General features: G+C 36.7%; 1 protein-coding gene across 2 annotated transcripts in view; it reads right to left on the reverse strand.

Moving 5' to 3' along the window:
* The window catches only part of INTS7 (integrator complex subunit 7), a 90605-nt gene that overhangs the window by 14686 nt on the left and 58524 nt on the right, over window positions 1–17395 (reverse strand). For both annotated transcript variants that reach the window (XM_060090933.1, XM_060090934.1), the window contains 3 exons: window positions 9527–9721; window positions 8858–8961; window positions 7748–7816 (listed from right to left, as the gene is read on the reverse strand). In XM_060090933.1, the coding sequence (XP_059946916.1) occupies window positions 7748–7816; window positions 8858–8961; window positions 9527–9721 (368 nt within the window). The remainder of the gene's footprint in view (window positions 1–7747; window positions 7817–8857; window positions 8962–9526; window positions 9722–17395) is intronic.

A 17395-nucleotide genomic window follows, 5' to 3' on the forward strand; every position in this document is an offset into this window, starting at 1 on the left:
TCCTTAGCAAGTCCTCGACTTTAGTTTTTCCTTTATATTACAATATGGTGAATTACACTGATTGTTTTTCTAATATCAAACCTAGAATTTCCAGAATAAACCTTACTTGGTTTTAATGTATTATCCTTTAGAGTTTTGTTAGGTTCAATTTGTACATGTTTTGTTAAAGATTTTTAAGTCTATGTAGAATATTTGAATTTTTCCTGTTCACCTCAACTATCACATTTATTGGCAAAAAGTTATTTATTCCTTTAATATGCTTTTAATATCTATGGGATTTATGATGGTACTCTTATTTCATTTCTAATATTGGTAATTTATGTTCTCTTATTTCCTTGTTCAGAATAGCTAGTTTTATCAACTTTATTGATCTTTTCAAAGAGCCAGCTTTTGGTTTCATTGACTTTCTCTACTGTTTATTTATAATTCACTGATTAGCATTCTCATCTTTACTATTTCTTTCCTTCTAATTACTTTGAGTTTAATTTGCTCTTTTTCTTGCTTTAATATGATAGAAACTAATGTTATTACTTTTAAACCTTCTTTTGTGTGTGTATGTATGCATTTAAAGTTATAAATTTCCCTCTAAGAGCTCTGTTTTAACTGCATCACACAAGTTTTGATATGTCGTGTTCTCATTTTCATTCAGTCTAACTTACTTTCTAATTTCCCTTGTGATTTTTTGACCAATTGGAATGTTTAGAAGTCTTGTTTAATTCCTAAACATTTAGGGATTTTCCAGAGATGATTTTCTAATTTAATTCTATCAGATAACATATTCTATGTAGTTTCAATGCTTTTACATTTACTAAGAATTGTTTTGTAGCCCAGCATATGGTTTACTTTGGTAAATTTTCCAAATGCACTTGGAAAGAATGTGTATGCTGCTGTTGGTAGGGCACACAGGTCAATTAGGTCAAGTTGGCTGGTAGTGTTATTCAAGTCCTCTATATCCTAAGAAATCTTCTGCAAGTTGTTCTAGTAATTATTCAGAGGGGAGTGTTAGAAACTCCAACCATAATTTGTGGATTTATTTCTCCTTTCAGTTGTCAGTTTTTGCTTTGTATATTTGGAGGATCTGTCACTAAGTATTTAAATGTTTAGGATTATGTCTTCTTGGGCTCCCCTGGTGGCGCAGTGGTTGAGAATCCGCCTGCTGCAGGGGACACGGGTTCGTGCCCCAGTCTGGGAAGATCCCACGTGCTGCAGAGCGGCTAGGCCCGTGAGCCATGGCCGCTGAGCCTGTGTGTCCGGAGCCTGTGCTCCGCAATGGGAGAGGCCACAACAGTGAGAGGCCCGTGTACCGCAAAAAAAAAAAAAAAAAAAGAATTATGTCTTCTTGATGAATTGATCCCCTATTATGGTAAAATGTAGCTCTTTATCAAGTCTTTGTCCTGAAGTCCACTTTGTATGATACTGTCATGCCAGTTTTTAGGGCTCCTTTTCCATCCTTTTGTTTACTTTTAATATATTTGTATCTTTGTATTTAAAGTAGGTTCACACAAATGGTCACCGTATCTTTGATAAAGAAGGCAGGAATATACAATGGAGAAAAGACAGCCTATTCAGTAAGTGGTGCTGGGAAAACTGGACAGCTACATATAAAAGACTGAAATTAGAACACTTCCTAACACCATACACAAAAATAAACTCAAAATGGATTAAAGACCTAAACATAAGGCCAGACACTATAAAACTCTTAGAGGAAAACATAGGCAGAACACTCTATGACATAAATCACAGCAAGATCCTTTTTGACCCACCCCCTAGAGTAATCCTTTTTGACCCACCCCCTAGAGTAAAAACAAAAAAAACCCAAATGAGACCTAATGAAACTTAAAAGCTTTTGCACAGCAAAGGAAACCATAAACAAGACAAAAAAGACAACCCTCAGAATGGGAGAAAATATTTGCAAATGAAGCAACTGACAAAGGATTATCTCCAAAATATACAAGCAGCTCCCACAGCTCAATATCAAAAAAACAAACAACCCAATCCAAAAATGGGCGGAAGACCTAAATAGACAATTCTCCAAAGAAGATACACAGATTGCCAATAAACACATGAAAGGATGTTCAACATCACTAATCATTAGAGAAATGCAAATCAAAACCACAAGGAGGACTACTGGGCATATACCCAGAGAAAACCAGAATTCAAAAAGACACATGCACCCCAATGTTCACTGCAGCACTATTTACAATAGCCAGGTCATGGAAGCAACCTAAACACCCATCGACAGATGAATGGATAATGAAGTTGTGGTACATATATACAATGGAATATTACTCACCCATAAAAATGAACGAAATTGAGTCATTTGTTAAGACATGGATGGATCTAGAGACTGTCATACAAAGTGAAGTAAGTCAGAAAGAGAAAAACAAATATCGTATATTAACACATGTATGTGGAACCTAGAAAAATGGTACAGCTGAACCGGTTTGAAGGGCAGAAGTTGAGACATAGATGTAGAGAACAAACGTATGGACACCAAGGGGGGAAAACCCCGGGGGGTGGGGATGGTGATGTGTTGAATTGGGCAATTGGGGTTGACATGTATACATTGATGTGTAGAAAATTGATGACTAATAAGAATCTGCTGTATAAGTAAAAATAATAATAAAAAAAGCAGATGATTAATACTTAAAAAAAAAAACCACAAGGAGGTATCACCGCACACCAGTCAGAATGGCCATCATCAAAAAATCTACAAACGATAAATGCTGGAGAGGGTAGGGAGAAAAGGGAACCCTCTTGCACTGTTGGTGGGAATGTAAATTGATAGAGCCACTATGGAGAACAACATGGAGGTTCCTAAAAAACTAAAAATAGAACTACCATATGACCCAGCAATCCCACTACTGGGCATATACCCTGAGAAAACCATAATTCAAAAAGAGACATGTACTACAATGTTCATTGCAGCACTATTTACAATAGCCAGGACCTGGAAGCAACCTAAATGTCCATTGACAGATGAATGGACAAAGAAGATGTGGCACATATATACAATGGAATATTACTCAGCCATAAAAAGAAACGAAATTGAGTTATTTGTAGTGAGGTGGATGGACCTAGAGGCTGTCATACAGAGTGAAATAAGTCAGAAAGAGAAAAACAAATACCGTATGCTAACACATATATATGGAATCTAAAAAAAAATGGTTCTGATGAACCTAGGGACAGGACAGGAATAAAGACGCAGACAAAGAGAATGGACTTGAGGACACAGGGAGGGGGAAGGGTAAGCTGGGAGGAGGTAAGAGAGTAGCATTGACATATATACACTACCAAATATAAAACAGATAGCTAGTGGGAAGCAGCAGTATAGTAGGGAGATCAGCTCAGTGCTTTGTGACCACCTGGAGGGGTGGGATAGGGAGGGTGGGAGGGAGACACAAGAGGAAGGTGATATGGGGATATATGTATACATATGGCTGATTCACTTTTTTTTTTTTTTTTTTTTGCGGTATGTGGGCCTCTCACTGTTGTGGCCTCTCCCGTTGCGGAGCACAGGCTCCGGATGCGCAGGCCCAGCGGCCATGGCTCACGGGCCCAGCCGCTCCGCGGCATATGGGATCCTCCCAGACCGGGGCACGAACCCGTATCCCCTGCATCGGCAGGCGGACTCTTAACCACTGCGCCACCAGGGAGGCCCTGATTCACTTTTTTAAACAGCAGAAACTAACACAACATTGTAAAGCAATTATACTCCAATAAATACGTTAAAAAAATAAAAAAATAAGCAGCCCAAAAAACCTCATAATAAACCTATGAATTAAGATGAGATATAAATAAATAAATAAATAATAAAGTGGGTTACTTGTGGTAAGCTTATAGTTGGGTTTTGCTTTTTTAGCTGTATGATAATCTCTTTACTTAGAGTAAGACTATCTACATTTATTGTAATAACTTATGACTGGGTATAAATCTACCATTTTGTGATTTGTTTTCTACTTTTTTCATCTGTTCACTGTTTTTTTTTCCCTTCTCTTCCCCTGCCTTCTTTTGGATTAACTGAGGTTTTTTTTTTAAAGTATTCCATTTTACCTCCTCTATTGGCCTATTTATTTTCTAGTGGTTGCTCTAGAGTTTATTCATCCTCCATTACCACAACTTATCTTCAAATAATATATACTTGATGTAAAATGTAAGAATCTTACTACTGTATTAATTCCAACCCCCACCCCCGTCATTTGTCTCACGTCACACATTTTACTTCTACGTGTAATAAACTCCCAAATGCATTGTTATTTTTTTCTAAATGGGCAATATTTTTTTAAAAAAGTAAAAAATGAGGAAAGTCTTTTTTATTTACTCACATATTTACCATTCCTAGTGTTCTTCTTTGTAGATCTGAATTTACATCTCAAATAATTTTTCTTCAGCCTGAAGAACTTCCTTTAACATTTCTTATAGTACAGGTCTAGGTCTGCTGGTAACAAATTTTCTCAGATTTTGTTTGAAAATGTTTTTATTTAGTCTTAATTATTCAAGGGTATTTTTACTGAATATAGAATACTAGGTTAACTTTGTTTTTTCTTTCAGGACTTTAAAGATGTTGCTTCACCTGTCTTCTGGTTTGCATTATTTCTGGTAAGAATTAGTAAAAAATTCTTATTTTTATTCCCTTCTACATAGTCTTTTTTCTTTGACTGCTTTATATTTTTCTTTATTACTGGTTTTCAGCAATTTGATTATAATGTGTGCCTTGTGATTTTCTTTATGTTTATGCCACTCTGGGTTCGTTAAGCTTCTTGGATTTGTGGGTTTATATTTTTAATTAAACATGAACATTTTTCAGCCACTTAAAATATTTTTCTGTCCCTTGTTCCCCTCCTTCTAAGATTTCCAGTTACATGCATAGTAGTAGAAATGACACTGTCTCACTGGCAATTTTAACTTTGTTCACTTTTTCAGTCTTTTTTCTTTCACTGGCCAATTCGGATAATTTCTATTGCTATGTCTTTAAGTTCACTAATCTTTTCTTTCGCTGTATTTAACCTATTGTTAAACCCAACCTAATCAACCTTGAATTCTATGCTCATCAAAACTATCTTTCAAAAATAAAGGCAAAATCAAGATATTTCATTTTTATGCTCTAGAAGTTCCATTTTCTTTTTACACCTTTAAATTTGTTCATTATCTTCTACCTTTAAAATTTTGAAAATACTAATAGTACTAAAATACTATTTTAAAGTCCAAGTCTGTTAAGTCCATCATCTGTCATTTGTGAGTCTTTTGTCTAATTGGCTGAATTTTCTCTTGGTTATTTGTCACATCTTCCAGCTTCTTCTCATGACCAGTAATTTTTGATTGGATGCTAAAATTGTGGACCTTATACATTTGAGTTTTTGGATTTTGTTGTCTTCAAAGAATGTTAAGATTTTGTTTTGGTGGACAGCCATTACTTGTCATAATCCTGACTCTTTGAAGGATTACTTAAGCTTCGTTAGGACAGGTCTAGACTAGTCTTCACTTTAGGGCTAGTTTAGCTTGATTACTAAGGTGGTGTGACCCTTCTTGTGTCTCTTCTGAATGCCTTGAGTGTTCAATTAGGTTTCTACAGTTTGGCCGGTTGGAACTCAAACATTTCTCAGCTCTGCATAAGCTCTGGGAACAGTTCAGTTTACAGCTTCCTGGTAATTATTCCCTCCCTAGTAGCTGTTTTTTGCCTGGCCTTGTGGGATTTCACCTTATATATGTACAGCTTAGCATTCAGCTAAAGATTCATAGCAGTCTTCCTCTGGAAAGCTTCCTCCACCCCTGTACTTGGCCTGCAAATTGTAGCTTCCTCTGTTCTCTGAACCGTGATATCTATCTCTTCAACTAAGCAAGACCACCATGTTTTACTTTGGTTACTCCTCCCTGAAAGGCAATCTAAAAAGTGCCTCCAGGCAGAGGAAAGCAAGGACTAGTGTAAAGTTTACCTTATTTATGTCCCTTCCCTGAGGGATTACATTCCTGGTCTCCCTGTTGTCCAATGTCTGAAAACAGCTAAACTTATATTTAAACTTGCATATTTTATCCAGGTTTCTAGTTGTTTACAATAGAAGGAAAAGTCCCATACTTGAATGGCTTCATGACCAGAAGCCATTCCATTATATTTTAGGCAGTAAAAATAAAGGTTAAGTGCAAAGCTAGAATAGAAAAATGTAAAGGACAAGCATCTCAAAATATTTTTTCTTAATAATCCTAAAAAGTTGGTATGAGCTAGATAATAATATTTATAATTATAAACATAAATCCCAACATATCCCACACTTACTGATACTGGCTCAAGCACAATGTTAGCTGCTAGAGATACGAAGTTGGATAAGACAAGGTCTCTTCTCCCCAAAAACCTTCTAGGCTATGAAAGGTATACACAGATTTTTGTAAAAACTATAGTGAATTTTATCAATGTCATGCTTCACTCTCTTGAGGCTCTTTTTAGCAGCAGGTCCTTCTTTATATGAAAGGCACAAAATATATAGTATCAAGAAGAGAAGTTTCAGAAGGAATCTACTCTTTGCAGTTGTACACCAGTACGACTGAAACCCAGAGAGCTCTCCTTCAAGGTACAATCTTTCTTTTCCAATTTTTCATTGCTAGGAAGGGCAAAGGCTAGGGGAGTGGGTTTAGGGGATAAAACGGGATGGAGAAGAGTGAAGAAAGGTGGTAGGAAGTGGAGAGGGTGACAGTGAGAGTAGGATTTGAGAGCTGGCTAGATAACTCCCTTCACTCCATCTCTGCTGACAATGTGTTAAAAAAATCAATCAAGAAAAATACTAATTTCTCTTATGTCAACCAACAGTACAATGACATTTGTGTGCTATGAGGTAAAATGAGTATGGCATAATCAGAAATGGCGTGAGCCTGGAAGTATCAATTAACTGGTAAAGACTGTGAAAAATATGGAGGTTAGAGAACATTTTGAAATTTAAAAGGGAGAAGCTTAAAAAATCAAAACAAAACAAAAACACTGGAAGTCTAAGGGGAAAATGAATATAGTTCAAAGAAGGATAAATGGAAAAATAAGTAAAAATTAGTATGTCATCGAAATATTAAAATGAATCAGATGAGTTAAAAAAAAAGTAGCTAAGTGGCCTAGTCTGAGAGTAGATAGCACTTTAAAACAGAAGGAAAGGATTTTGGTACTGCCTTGGGAAAAAATGGTGAGTCAATGCTTTAGGATAGAGAAATTTAAAATGCTCTGTTGATTACGTTCTCTTTGAGGAAGCTGATCTTGGAATCACACGCCTTACTAGATTGGAAATATATTATACAGTTGAAAATGCATGTTCTAAAACAGAATACTATAGTGGGAAAAAATAATGGACCATTCTTCAATAAAAATATTTTGAACAATTAATCAGTTAATTAGAGAATGGAGAAGAATTTTAATAAAGCAAAAAGGAATATCTTTTTGTTTGGGAAAACAAAGAATTAAAATTTCAAGTTCAAGCTTAATTATACTATTAACTCAATTTTTTACACCAAAATTTAGTTATAATATACCAGAAGAAAGTGTTCAAATTCAAAGAACTTCTTCCTAATTATTTAGAAAACAGGACACAGGAGGTAAGTAAACAATGGAGACAGAAAATCTAGGATTGTCATTAGCTATATGACCTTAGGCAAATGCTAGAGAAGTTCTTCCTCTTTGTTTCTTCCTCTATAAAACCTCTTCCAAAACAATGTTGTGATGATTAGGTAAGATAACATATTTGAAAGTGTTCTGTAATATAAACTATTTAAATACCTTGCTGATTCTGGATCCAAAATCAGGGCTTCTATTGCGTGAGATATCAGTAAACAGCTCTGCTGCTGTCTGCATTATGTTAAGGTTATACATTATACATGATAATAGAGAAATGTACTATAGACTTTATATTATTTGAATATTAAATAAGGCAAGATGAAAATCATATTCTTAGTGAAGGTAACCACATGTTATTGACTCAAATAGTCTGTGGCTCTATTTTTTTCTTTTTAAGGGATATATGTTGTCTGTGATAGTTCCAGGAAGAGTACTTCAGAGGTTAATGTTGGAAGGAGGAACCAAGCAACAGGCTCTGTGATTCAATCACAGAAACTTTTTTATCTTGGATATAGGGGTTTCACTGATGAAAGTTTAAAACAACCACCACACTAAGGGTCTGTAGAGTGATTACCCTGGAGGTTCCTAGGCTGGGGCTCAAGGGATCTGTTAACTCTCCTGAAATGGTATGCAAATTTTGGGGGATATGTGCATATATGCATTTTTTTAGGGGAGAGGGTCCATAGCATTCATCAGGTTTTCAATCACTAAACCAAAATGCCAGGAATTACTGATTTATAGGTCTTGCAACTTAAAAGCAATTTATCTCTTTCCTCCTTTCAAAAAGGATCTGAAGCTGCTAATAAGAAAATACGGAGAACTTAAAGGGGGCTTAGGGAACATAAGTGATGACTGAAACGACTGAATATATCATTAATAAAGGTGATGGGAACTAGGGTTGTTAGCTGTGAATAAAAGATAGGTGAAGCAAGACAGAAAATGGTTCTCTGGTGGAAAAATATTTTGTGTTGTCCATTGTAGCTCAAGCGAGCACAAAGTATTCAACACTGCTTGGACCTGGGTTTTGGATGCTCTTCCCAGAGGTAGAAAAAGACCACCACTGAGTCACCACTTTTTAAAAAGCCTGGTTGAAGTAAAAAAGTTAAATTATACTGCTCATACTAGGTTTCAAAAGAGAAATTATTATTTATGGTAAATCTGTAGGCTTATCTAATGTATATGAATATTTTAGTTAAGCATATCTGAAATATTTATTCTACATTTAAAAGAATACTTCCAAAGAATAAGAAATATCGGGCAAGTTTAGGATACAGTTCTACATTCCTCAAAGTTGCGGAATCAGCATCAAAAGATGCCTGATAAAGATCCCCATATCGGGAAGCAAGGCTTCGGAATTCTTCCATGGACAGTTTCATCTATAAAGAAGGAAAAATATAAATTATGCTAAATAAACAAATATGCTTTTGTGTCGTATAAACAACACAAAAGTCAAAACATAAGAAAACAATCCTCAAACAAAAAAAAAATGAAAAAATATTTCAACTCTTTTTCATTTTCAATTCATTCATTTTTATAAACCCTATTAAAGAAAATTAACAAAGATGGCAAATGAAACTACAAATGTGTACAAGATTATAATTTACACATAATGTACAGAAACAAAAAACACTGCATTTTTAGCTTCTTCAAAGTTTCACTAAAATAAATAATATAGTTATAAACATCTCAAAGTTTCTTTAAAATGTATGTCCTTTTTCTTTATATAAATATGTAGCAACTAGTGAGATATCATCAATCACTCTGTCATTTTAATAAGACTTCAGCCTGTTTTCCGCAAGACAGATGAGTTTAGAAGTATTTGATGTTGCCTCTGAGTCAAACCGCTGATTTTTAAGTTTCAGAATTTTTCATCTCACAACTAACCTCAAAAACCTCTAAAGTGTAAATAAAAACTGCACTGAAAATAAAGTTAAGACATACCTGATTGGAGATGCGACCGCACCGCTGGAGGTCATTCCCTAAGGTCATGGCAATTGTTGTGGCAATTGCAGGTGGCGGGCTTGTCTTGAGGCTACTACAAGTACAGATAAGTTGAGAGAAGGCTTGGAGAAGGTCAATCCTGAGCTTTACAAATTCACACTGAAAACTTAAAGGATTCAGTGGTGTACTGGCAGCCTGGGGAATAAAAACAAGCTATATTTAATACAAGGTAAGCAAAAAAGGAAGATGCTGAAGGACAAAGTATCTGTCAGAGTCTGCAAAAGAGCAGCAGTTCCAATGATGATGGATAAACACCTACATTATTAGGGGAGGATGTAATATTAGAAAGAAAAACTTATTGTCATTAGCATCAACTCTGAAAAACTATGTTCCATCAACACTCAGGTTCCTTACTTCCTACATTTGCAAAGACCCCACAAGACTTGGGTTAACTAGACCGTCATTTGTAAGATATCATATGAGGGATGCTTCACAGACATTACTATTCCCCCCAAATTCCCTTACCACCTTCCTACCTTCCTAACCTGAAATTCGCATGCTGGAATCATTAAACAGAATTTTTAAAAGTTAGGAGGGGGAGAAAAGAAAGGTGAGGGCAGGAGAAATATACTGTTAGACCGTCACTGTTAAAAAAGCATGGTGCTGGCAGAGGTGAGGCAAGAGCCAGCCAGACCATGTGGGGCCTTCAGACCAGAGGCAAGGTTCCGGATTATATATATATATATATATATTTTTTTTTGCAGTACATGGGCCTCTCACTGCTGTGGCCTCTCCCGTTGCGGAGCACAGGCTCCTGACGCGCAGGCTCAGCGGCCATGGCTCACGGGCCTAGCCGCTCCGCGGCATGTGGTATCTTCCCAGACCAGGGCACGAACCCGTATCCCCTGCATCGGCAGGCGGACTCTCAACCACTGTGCCACCAGGGAAGCCCCCCGGATTATATTTTAAATGCAGTAAAAAGGCAGTTTCAACAACAATAACAAGAACAAACAAACAAAAAAGCATTTTGCCTCATGGCTGCTTTCTTCCATAACTAGCCCAGATTAATTTTAAAAAGAATGTCTCATTAGACACTTGAGAATGCACAGAGAGGCCACCAAGGAATAGGTTATAACACACAAGTAAGTTTCAGTGAGAATGGAGCCGTGTCAGGGATAAGTCTTGAATAGCAAAAAGTAGCATTAGCTAGGTAAAGGGAGCAAAGAATATAAGTCAAGCCAGCGTGGGCAGAGAACTAAGACAACATTTAACTATTTATCAACTGTCCTAGTGGAGAACCTAGCATGGTGCTTTCAACAAAAGGCGTACTAAAAATATGCTAACTTAACAATAAATGGAGGCGTAATGAAATTAACTTTCTTCCCTGACATGACTCGCTTAAAACATGCTGATGCCGTTCTTAGATAGTATTTCACACTATCCTTTTAGCAGGAGACCCTGGTGTGTGACTTGAGGTTCTAGAATTAAGTTACAATATTATCCATCTGACCAAGTATTGACCTTAGTGTAGTTCCCTCTAGTTTTAAGTGTCAAATGATAGTTTTATTATTTGGTGGAATTCATATTTTACTCTAGGAAATAGTTCGCCACTTCCTGTATCCTTTATAAGAACATACACTCGCTCTAGTATCCCTCTCAAATTGCTAAGTTACACCGATATAAAATTATATAAGCTAGAGGTAATAACTGTAATCAATATATTGAATTCTGTGGTTTTCAAACTTTTGGGATGTTTTGTTCTAATCATGAAACAGCACAGATTAGGGATATTAAAGAGACTATTTCAATTGTTTTTAATTTCGTGGAGATTTGATTTGCTCTTATAGGAAGATAAATTCCTCCTTCCTCTGCCCCTTAAGCTGCTACTTGCTATTTTTTATTTACTGCTTGTCAATAACTTTAGAAGGGTCAGGGATACAAGTGGGTATATATGATATATATACAGTTATATACAGTGTAGACCATCTTACCAGACAAAAAAGCATTTGCAATATTGTCCTAACATGCATTATAAAACTGAAAGCAAAGCAAGATGTAGTTATAATGAAAAAGATTTACTGCTACTCTGAATTTATTTCTGACTAACAAGAAATATTTGATGATATAAGATGGTAACTTTGAAAGTGACTGTGCATCTTAAATCATGTTATACTGAAGGAAAACAATGTTAGATATAGTATGCATGTTCAAAAAGAACACAGAAAAGATAAACTTGTGATAAAGGTCAATCAAAGACTTTAAAAAGTAATATCGTCCATGAGAGACAGAAAACATATAAAAATAAAATTTAGACTATAGTGCTATGAACAATGCCAATGAGAAATAAAAGGGATATTATTTACTCTTCTTTACATGGGGGCTAAAGCTTAAAACAGAAGTGGGTTCTAAGGTCAGCAGGTAAAGCAAAAATTGTATATAGTCAAAATTATCCCTGAAAATTCCTCAAGAAGGAACTACTTCCAGTAAATTTAACATAGGTGAAGGAGCAGCAAACTCAGAGCCCCGGGGTACAAGCTAATTGAGAAGAACTGTCCCCACTATTTAAACTGCTATTTTGTGTCCCCATTATTTAAATAGCTATTTTCCCTCATTCTTGTTCTTTCTTTCTTGATTTTTTTAAAAGTCTAAACATACAGAGGTAAATCTGTGTTAAACACACATATAATGCTACTTCACTGAATTTCTAACTTGTGGTACATATTCTATTTTCTATATGGAGCAGCTAAAAAAAACCAATGTGGCTGAAAGGAAAGCTACTTAATAAACTCAGTTAAAAATACTTATATATATTGTGGTAAAGAACATGTGACAACCAAGAGTGAACCACAGTGCAAACAATGGACTTTAAGCCCCTAGTAACCACCACCCTACTTTCTGTTTTTATGAATCTGACCACTTTCATTTAAGTGGAATCATATAATATTTGTCTTCTTGTAACTGGATTATTTCACTTAATACAAGCTCAGTTTTTGAAAGAATAAGCCAAGCTTAAAGCAATAGTAGACTAAATTGTTTAAAACCAGATCTCCTGCTAAGAACAAATGGAAAACTGAGTAAAATATTATGAACATCTATCTAAAAGCACTGAAGAGCTACTAAGGCAACAAGGAGCCACAATCATGGAAAGATGGGCAATCCAAGAAGATAAGACTGACATCTGGTGATATTTGCTAATTTGAAAGCTGCTCCTAGGAGTCTGAGAAGCTGAGCAGAGCTTTCAGCAGTCTCATAAGACTAAGAGGGCTGTGGAAAACACTTCAGGCTTTTGGCTGTAACTTCAAAGGGCTACACCCTAGGAGTGAGGAGAACCAAAAATATACTGGCTCTTCCAAGGACTGAAGCTTAGCTCTGAATCAGTTCAATCCTTGGCTGGATTAGGGTAACCTGCCCTTAGCCTAACTGTCTGCCAAAAGCAAGGATGACATAATCATTGTAATTTTTCACACACACTGTCCAAAACTAACTAAAAAAATAACTGAGTATACAACAAAGACAAAATTCCTCAAACCAAAAGGGGGAAAAAAGGTCAAAGACACAAACCACAACAGATCCAGATAACAGACTATCATATGTGAATTTCAAGATAACTACAATCAATATGTTAAAGAACTTAAGTGACAAGATAGAGAGTCCTGGAGAAGAACTACAGAATATAAAATAACCAAATGGAGGGGCTTCCCTGGTGGTGCAGTGGTTGAGGGTACGCCTGCCGGTGCAGGGGACGCGGGTTCGTGCCCCGGTCCGGGAGGATCCCACATGCCATGGAGCGGCTGGGCCCGTGGGCCATGGCCGCTGGGCCTGAGTGTCCAGAGCCTGTGCTCTGCGGCGGAAGAGGCCACAGCAGTGAGAGGCCCGCGTACCGCAAAAAAACAAAAAACAAAAAACAAAAAAAACAAATGGAAATTCTGGAACTGGAAAAACACAATAAATGAAATTAAGAACTTAATGAATGAGTTTGACATGCTGATTAGACACAACGTAAGTGAGAATTATGGAAATGGAAGATAGGTCAGAAGAAAATATTTAGAGTTAAGTATGGAGAGATAAAAAGGTGGAAAATGAAGAAGAGAACATAAAAGATATATGAGTCATGGTAAAAAGAATTAACATGGGTGCACTATGTCCCAAATGAGGAAGAAAGGGACAGAAGCATTGGCTGAAGAGATAAAGGCCAAATGTTCCATAACTGATCAAAGTCATCAAGCCTTATATCCCAGAAGTATTATGAACCCCAAAAGGCATTTATACTGATAGTAGTATAAACTGGAAACCACCATAGGCAACTTTTGGTAGTGTTTATTAGAGCCGAACTTAGTATATCCTATAACACAGCACTACCATCCAGAAGATATGCACACCTATATCAAAAGATGTGCATAAGAAAGTTCATAGTCAAATTATTCTAAATAGCCCCAACCTGGAAATAACTCAAATGTTTCTCAAAAATAAAATGGATAAACAGATTGTTACAACAGTTATCCAAAAGAATATCACAATGAAATGAAAATGAACAAACTACTGCAATATGCAACAAAAAGCATGAATATATCACACGAATATAAAGCTGAGCAAAGAAGCTAAAATCAAAAGCACAATACTGCATGATTCCTTAAATAATAATGAAAAACAAGGCAAGACTAATCTACAGTTTTAGAAATCAAAAGTGACTTCTACAGAGAAAGGTAAAGGTAGTGACTTGAAGGGAAAACATTTCTTAAAGTGATAAAAAGCTACAAATCAGAAGATAATATTTGCAACTCATATAACCTACAAAAGATTGGTATCTAGAACATCCAAAATAAAAAGGCAACCTAATGAATGGGAGAAAATATTTGAAAATCATGTATCTAGTAAGGGGCTAATATCTAAAATACATTAAAAAACTCATATAAGGGGCTTCCCTCATGGCGCAGTGGTTGAGAGTCCACCTGCCGATGCAGGGGACACGGGTTCGTGTCCTGGTCCGGGAAGATGCCACATGCCGCGGAGCGGCTAGGCCCGTGAGCCATGGCCGCTGAGCCTTCCCATCCGGAGCCTGTGCTCTGCAACGGGAGAGGCCACAACGGTGAGAGGCCCACGTACCGCAAAAAAAAAAAAAAAAAAAAAACACCTCATACAAGTCAATAATAAAACAACAACAACAAATAATCCAATTAAAAAATGGGCAGAGATCTGAATAGGAATTTTTCCAAAGACATACAGATGGCCTATAGGCTCAACATCACTAATCATCAGGGAAATGCAAATCAAAACCACAAGCACAAAATTCAACTCACACCTGTTATAATGGCTATTATCAAAAAAACAAGAAATAACAAGTGTTGGCAAGGATGTGGAAAAAAGGGAATCCTGGTGCACTGCTGGTAGAAATGTAAATTGGTGCAGCCACTATGGAAAACAGTATGGAAGTCCCTCAAAAATTAAAAACAGAACTACCATATGGTTCTGCAATTCCACTTCTGGGTATTTATCTGAAGAAAACAATAATACTAACTCAAGAAGATACCTGCACCTCCATATTCACTGCAGCACTATTTACAATAGCCAAGATATGGAAACAATCTAAATGTCCACTGATACATAAATAAAGAAAATGTGGTATATATATATACACAAAATGGAGTACTATTCAGCCATAGAAAAGAACAAAATCTTGCCATCTGTAACAACACAAATGGATCTAGACGGTATTATGGTAAGTGAAATAAGTCAGACAGAGAAAGACAATTACTGAATGATCTCACTTATATGTGGAATCTAAAAACAAAAACAAAACCCAAGCTCATAGATACAGAGAACAGCCAGATGGTTGCCAGAGGTGGGGGTAGGGAAGTGCATGAAATGGGTGAATGGGGTCAAAAAGTACAGTTATAAAATAAATGAGTTATGGGGATGTAATGCACAGCATGATGACTATATTGTGAGGGAGAGACAAAGATAGCAGAGTAGAAGGACCCTGAGCTCATCTCCCACAGGCACATCAAAATTACAACTATTTACAGAGCAAATATCAATGAAAGTGACCCGAAGACTAGCAGAAAAGAACTTCTACAGCTAGAGATGTAAAGAAGGAACCACAGAGAGATGGGTAGGAGGGATGGAAATATGGTATAGTCAAGATCCATATCCCAGGTTGGTGACCAACAAATGGGAGGCTAATTACAAACTGCAGAGGTTCTCCTCAAAAAGCAAGGGCTTTGAGTCCCAGCCGGGACTGGGCTTCCCAGCCGGGAGCCCCTAGAATGCTTGGCTTTGAAGGCCAGCAGGGTTTATTTTGGGGGGAGTCAGAGGGCTGTGGGAAATAGAGACTCCACTCTTAAAAGGCACACACAAAAGAAATCATAGAAGGAAAAGATCAGAGCAGAAATAAATGAAATAGAGACTAAAAAAACAATGGAAAAGATCAATGAAACTAATGGCTGGTTCTCTGAAAATATAAACAAAATTGACAAACCTTTCACCAGACTCATCAAGAAAAAAAGAGGGCCTCCCTGGTGGCGCAGTGGTTGAGAGTCCGCCTGCCGATGCAGGGGATGCGGGTTCGTGCCCTGGTCTGGGAGGATCCCGTATGCCGCGGAGCGGCTGGGCCCGTGAGCCGTGGCCGCTGGGCCTGCGCGTCCAGGGCCTGTGCTCCGCAGCGGGAGAGGCCACAACAGTGAGAGGCCCGCATGCCGCAAAAAGAAAAAAAAAAAAAAAAAAAAAAAAAAGAAAAAAAGAAAGGCCCAAATCAATAAAATAAGAAATGAAAAAGAAGTTACAACCCACACCATAGAAATATAAAGGATCATACGAGATTCCTATGAACAATTATACAACAATAAAAGGGACAACCTAGAAGAAATTGACAAATTCCTAGAAATGTACGATTGCCCAAGACTGAATCAGGAAGAAATAGAAAATAAGAACAGACCTATTACCAGTAATGCAACTGAATGAGTAATTTAAAAAACTGCCAACAAACAAAAGTCCAGCACCAGATAACTTCACAGGTGAATTTTACCAAACATTTTGAAAAGAATTAACACCTATCCTTCTCAAATTATTCCAAACGGCAGAGGAAGGAATGCTTCTGAACTCATTCTATGAGGCTGGCACCACCTGATACCAGAACCAGACAAAGATACCACAAAAAAAGAAAATTACAGGCCAATACCACTGATGAACACAGATGCAAAAATCCTCAATAAAATATTAGCAAACTGAATCCAACAATACATTAAGAGGATCATACACCATGATCAGGTGAGGTTTATGCCAGGGACACAAGAATGGTTCAAAAATCAATGTTATACACCATATTAACAAACTGAAGAATAAAAACCATATGATCATCTCAACAGATCCAGAAAAGGCTTTTTGACATAATTCAACATCCATTTATGATAAAAACTCTCCACAAAGTGGGTACAGAGGGAATATACCTAAGCATAATAAAAGTCATATATGACAAGCCCACAGCTTGTTCTCCACTCAATGGTGGAAAGCTGAAAGCATTTCCTCTAAGATGAGGAACAAGACAAGGATGCCCACTCTCACCACTTTTATCCAATATAGTATTAGAAGTCCTAGCCACAGCAATCAGGCAAGAAAAAGAAATAAAAGGAATCCAAATTGGAGAGGAAGAAGTAAAAATGTCCCTGTTTGCAGATGATACAATATTATATATAGAAAATCCTAAAGACACTACCAAAAAACTACAGGAACTCATCAATGAATTCAATAAAGTTGCAGAATACAAGATTAATACACAGAAATCTGTTCTGTTTCTATACACTAGAAAACAAACTATCAGAAAAAGAAATTAAGAAAACAATACCATTTATAATCACATCAAGAAGAATTTAAAAT

Source organism: Mesoplodon densirostris, chromosome 2 (assembly GCF_025265405.1).
Source record: "Mesoplodon densirostris isolate mMesDen1 chromosome 2, mMesDen1 primary haplotype, whole genome shotgun sequence".
Lineage (NCBI taxonomy): Eukaryota > Metazoa > Chordata > Mammalia > Artiodactyla > Ziphiidae > Mesoplodon > Mesoplodon densirostris.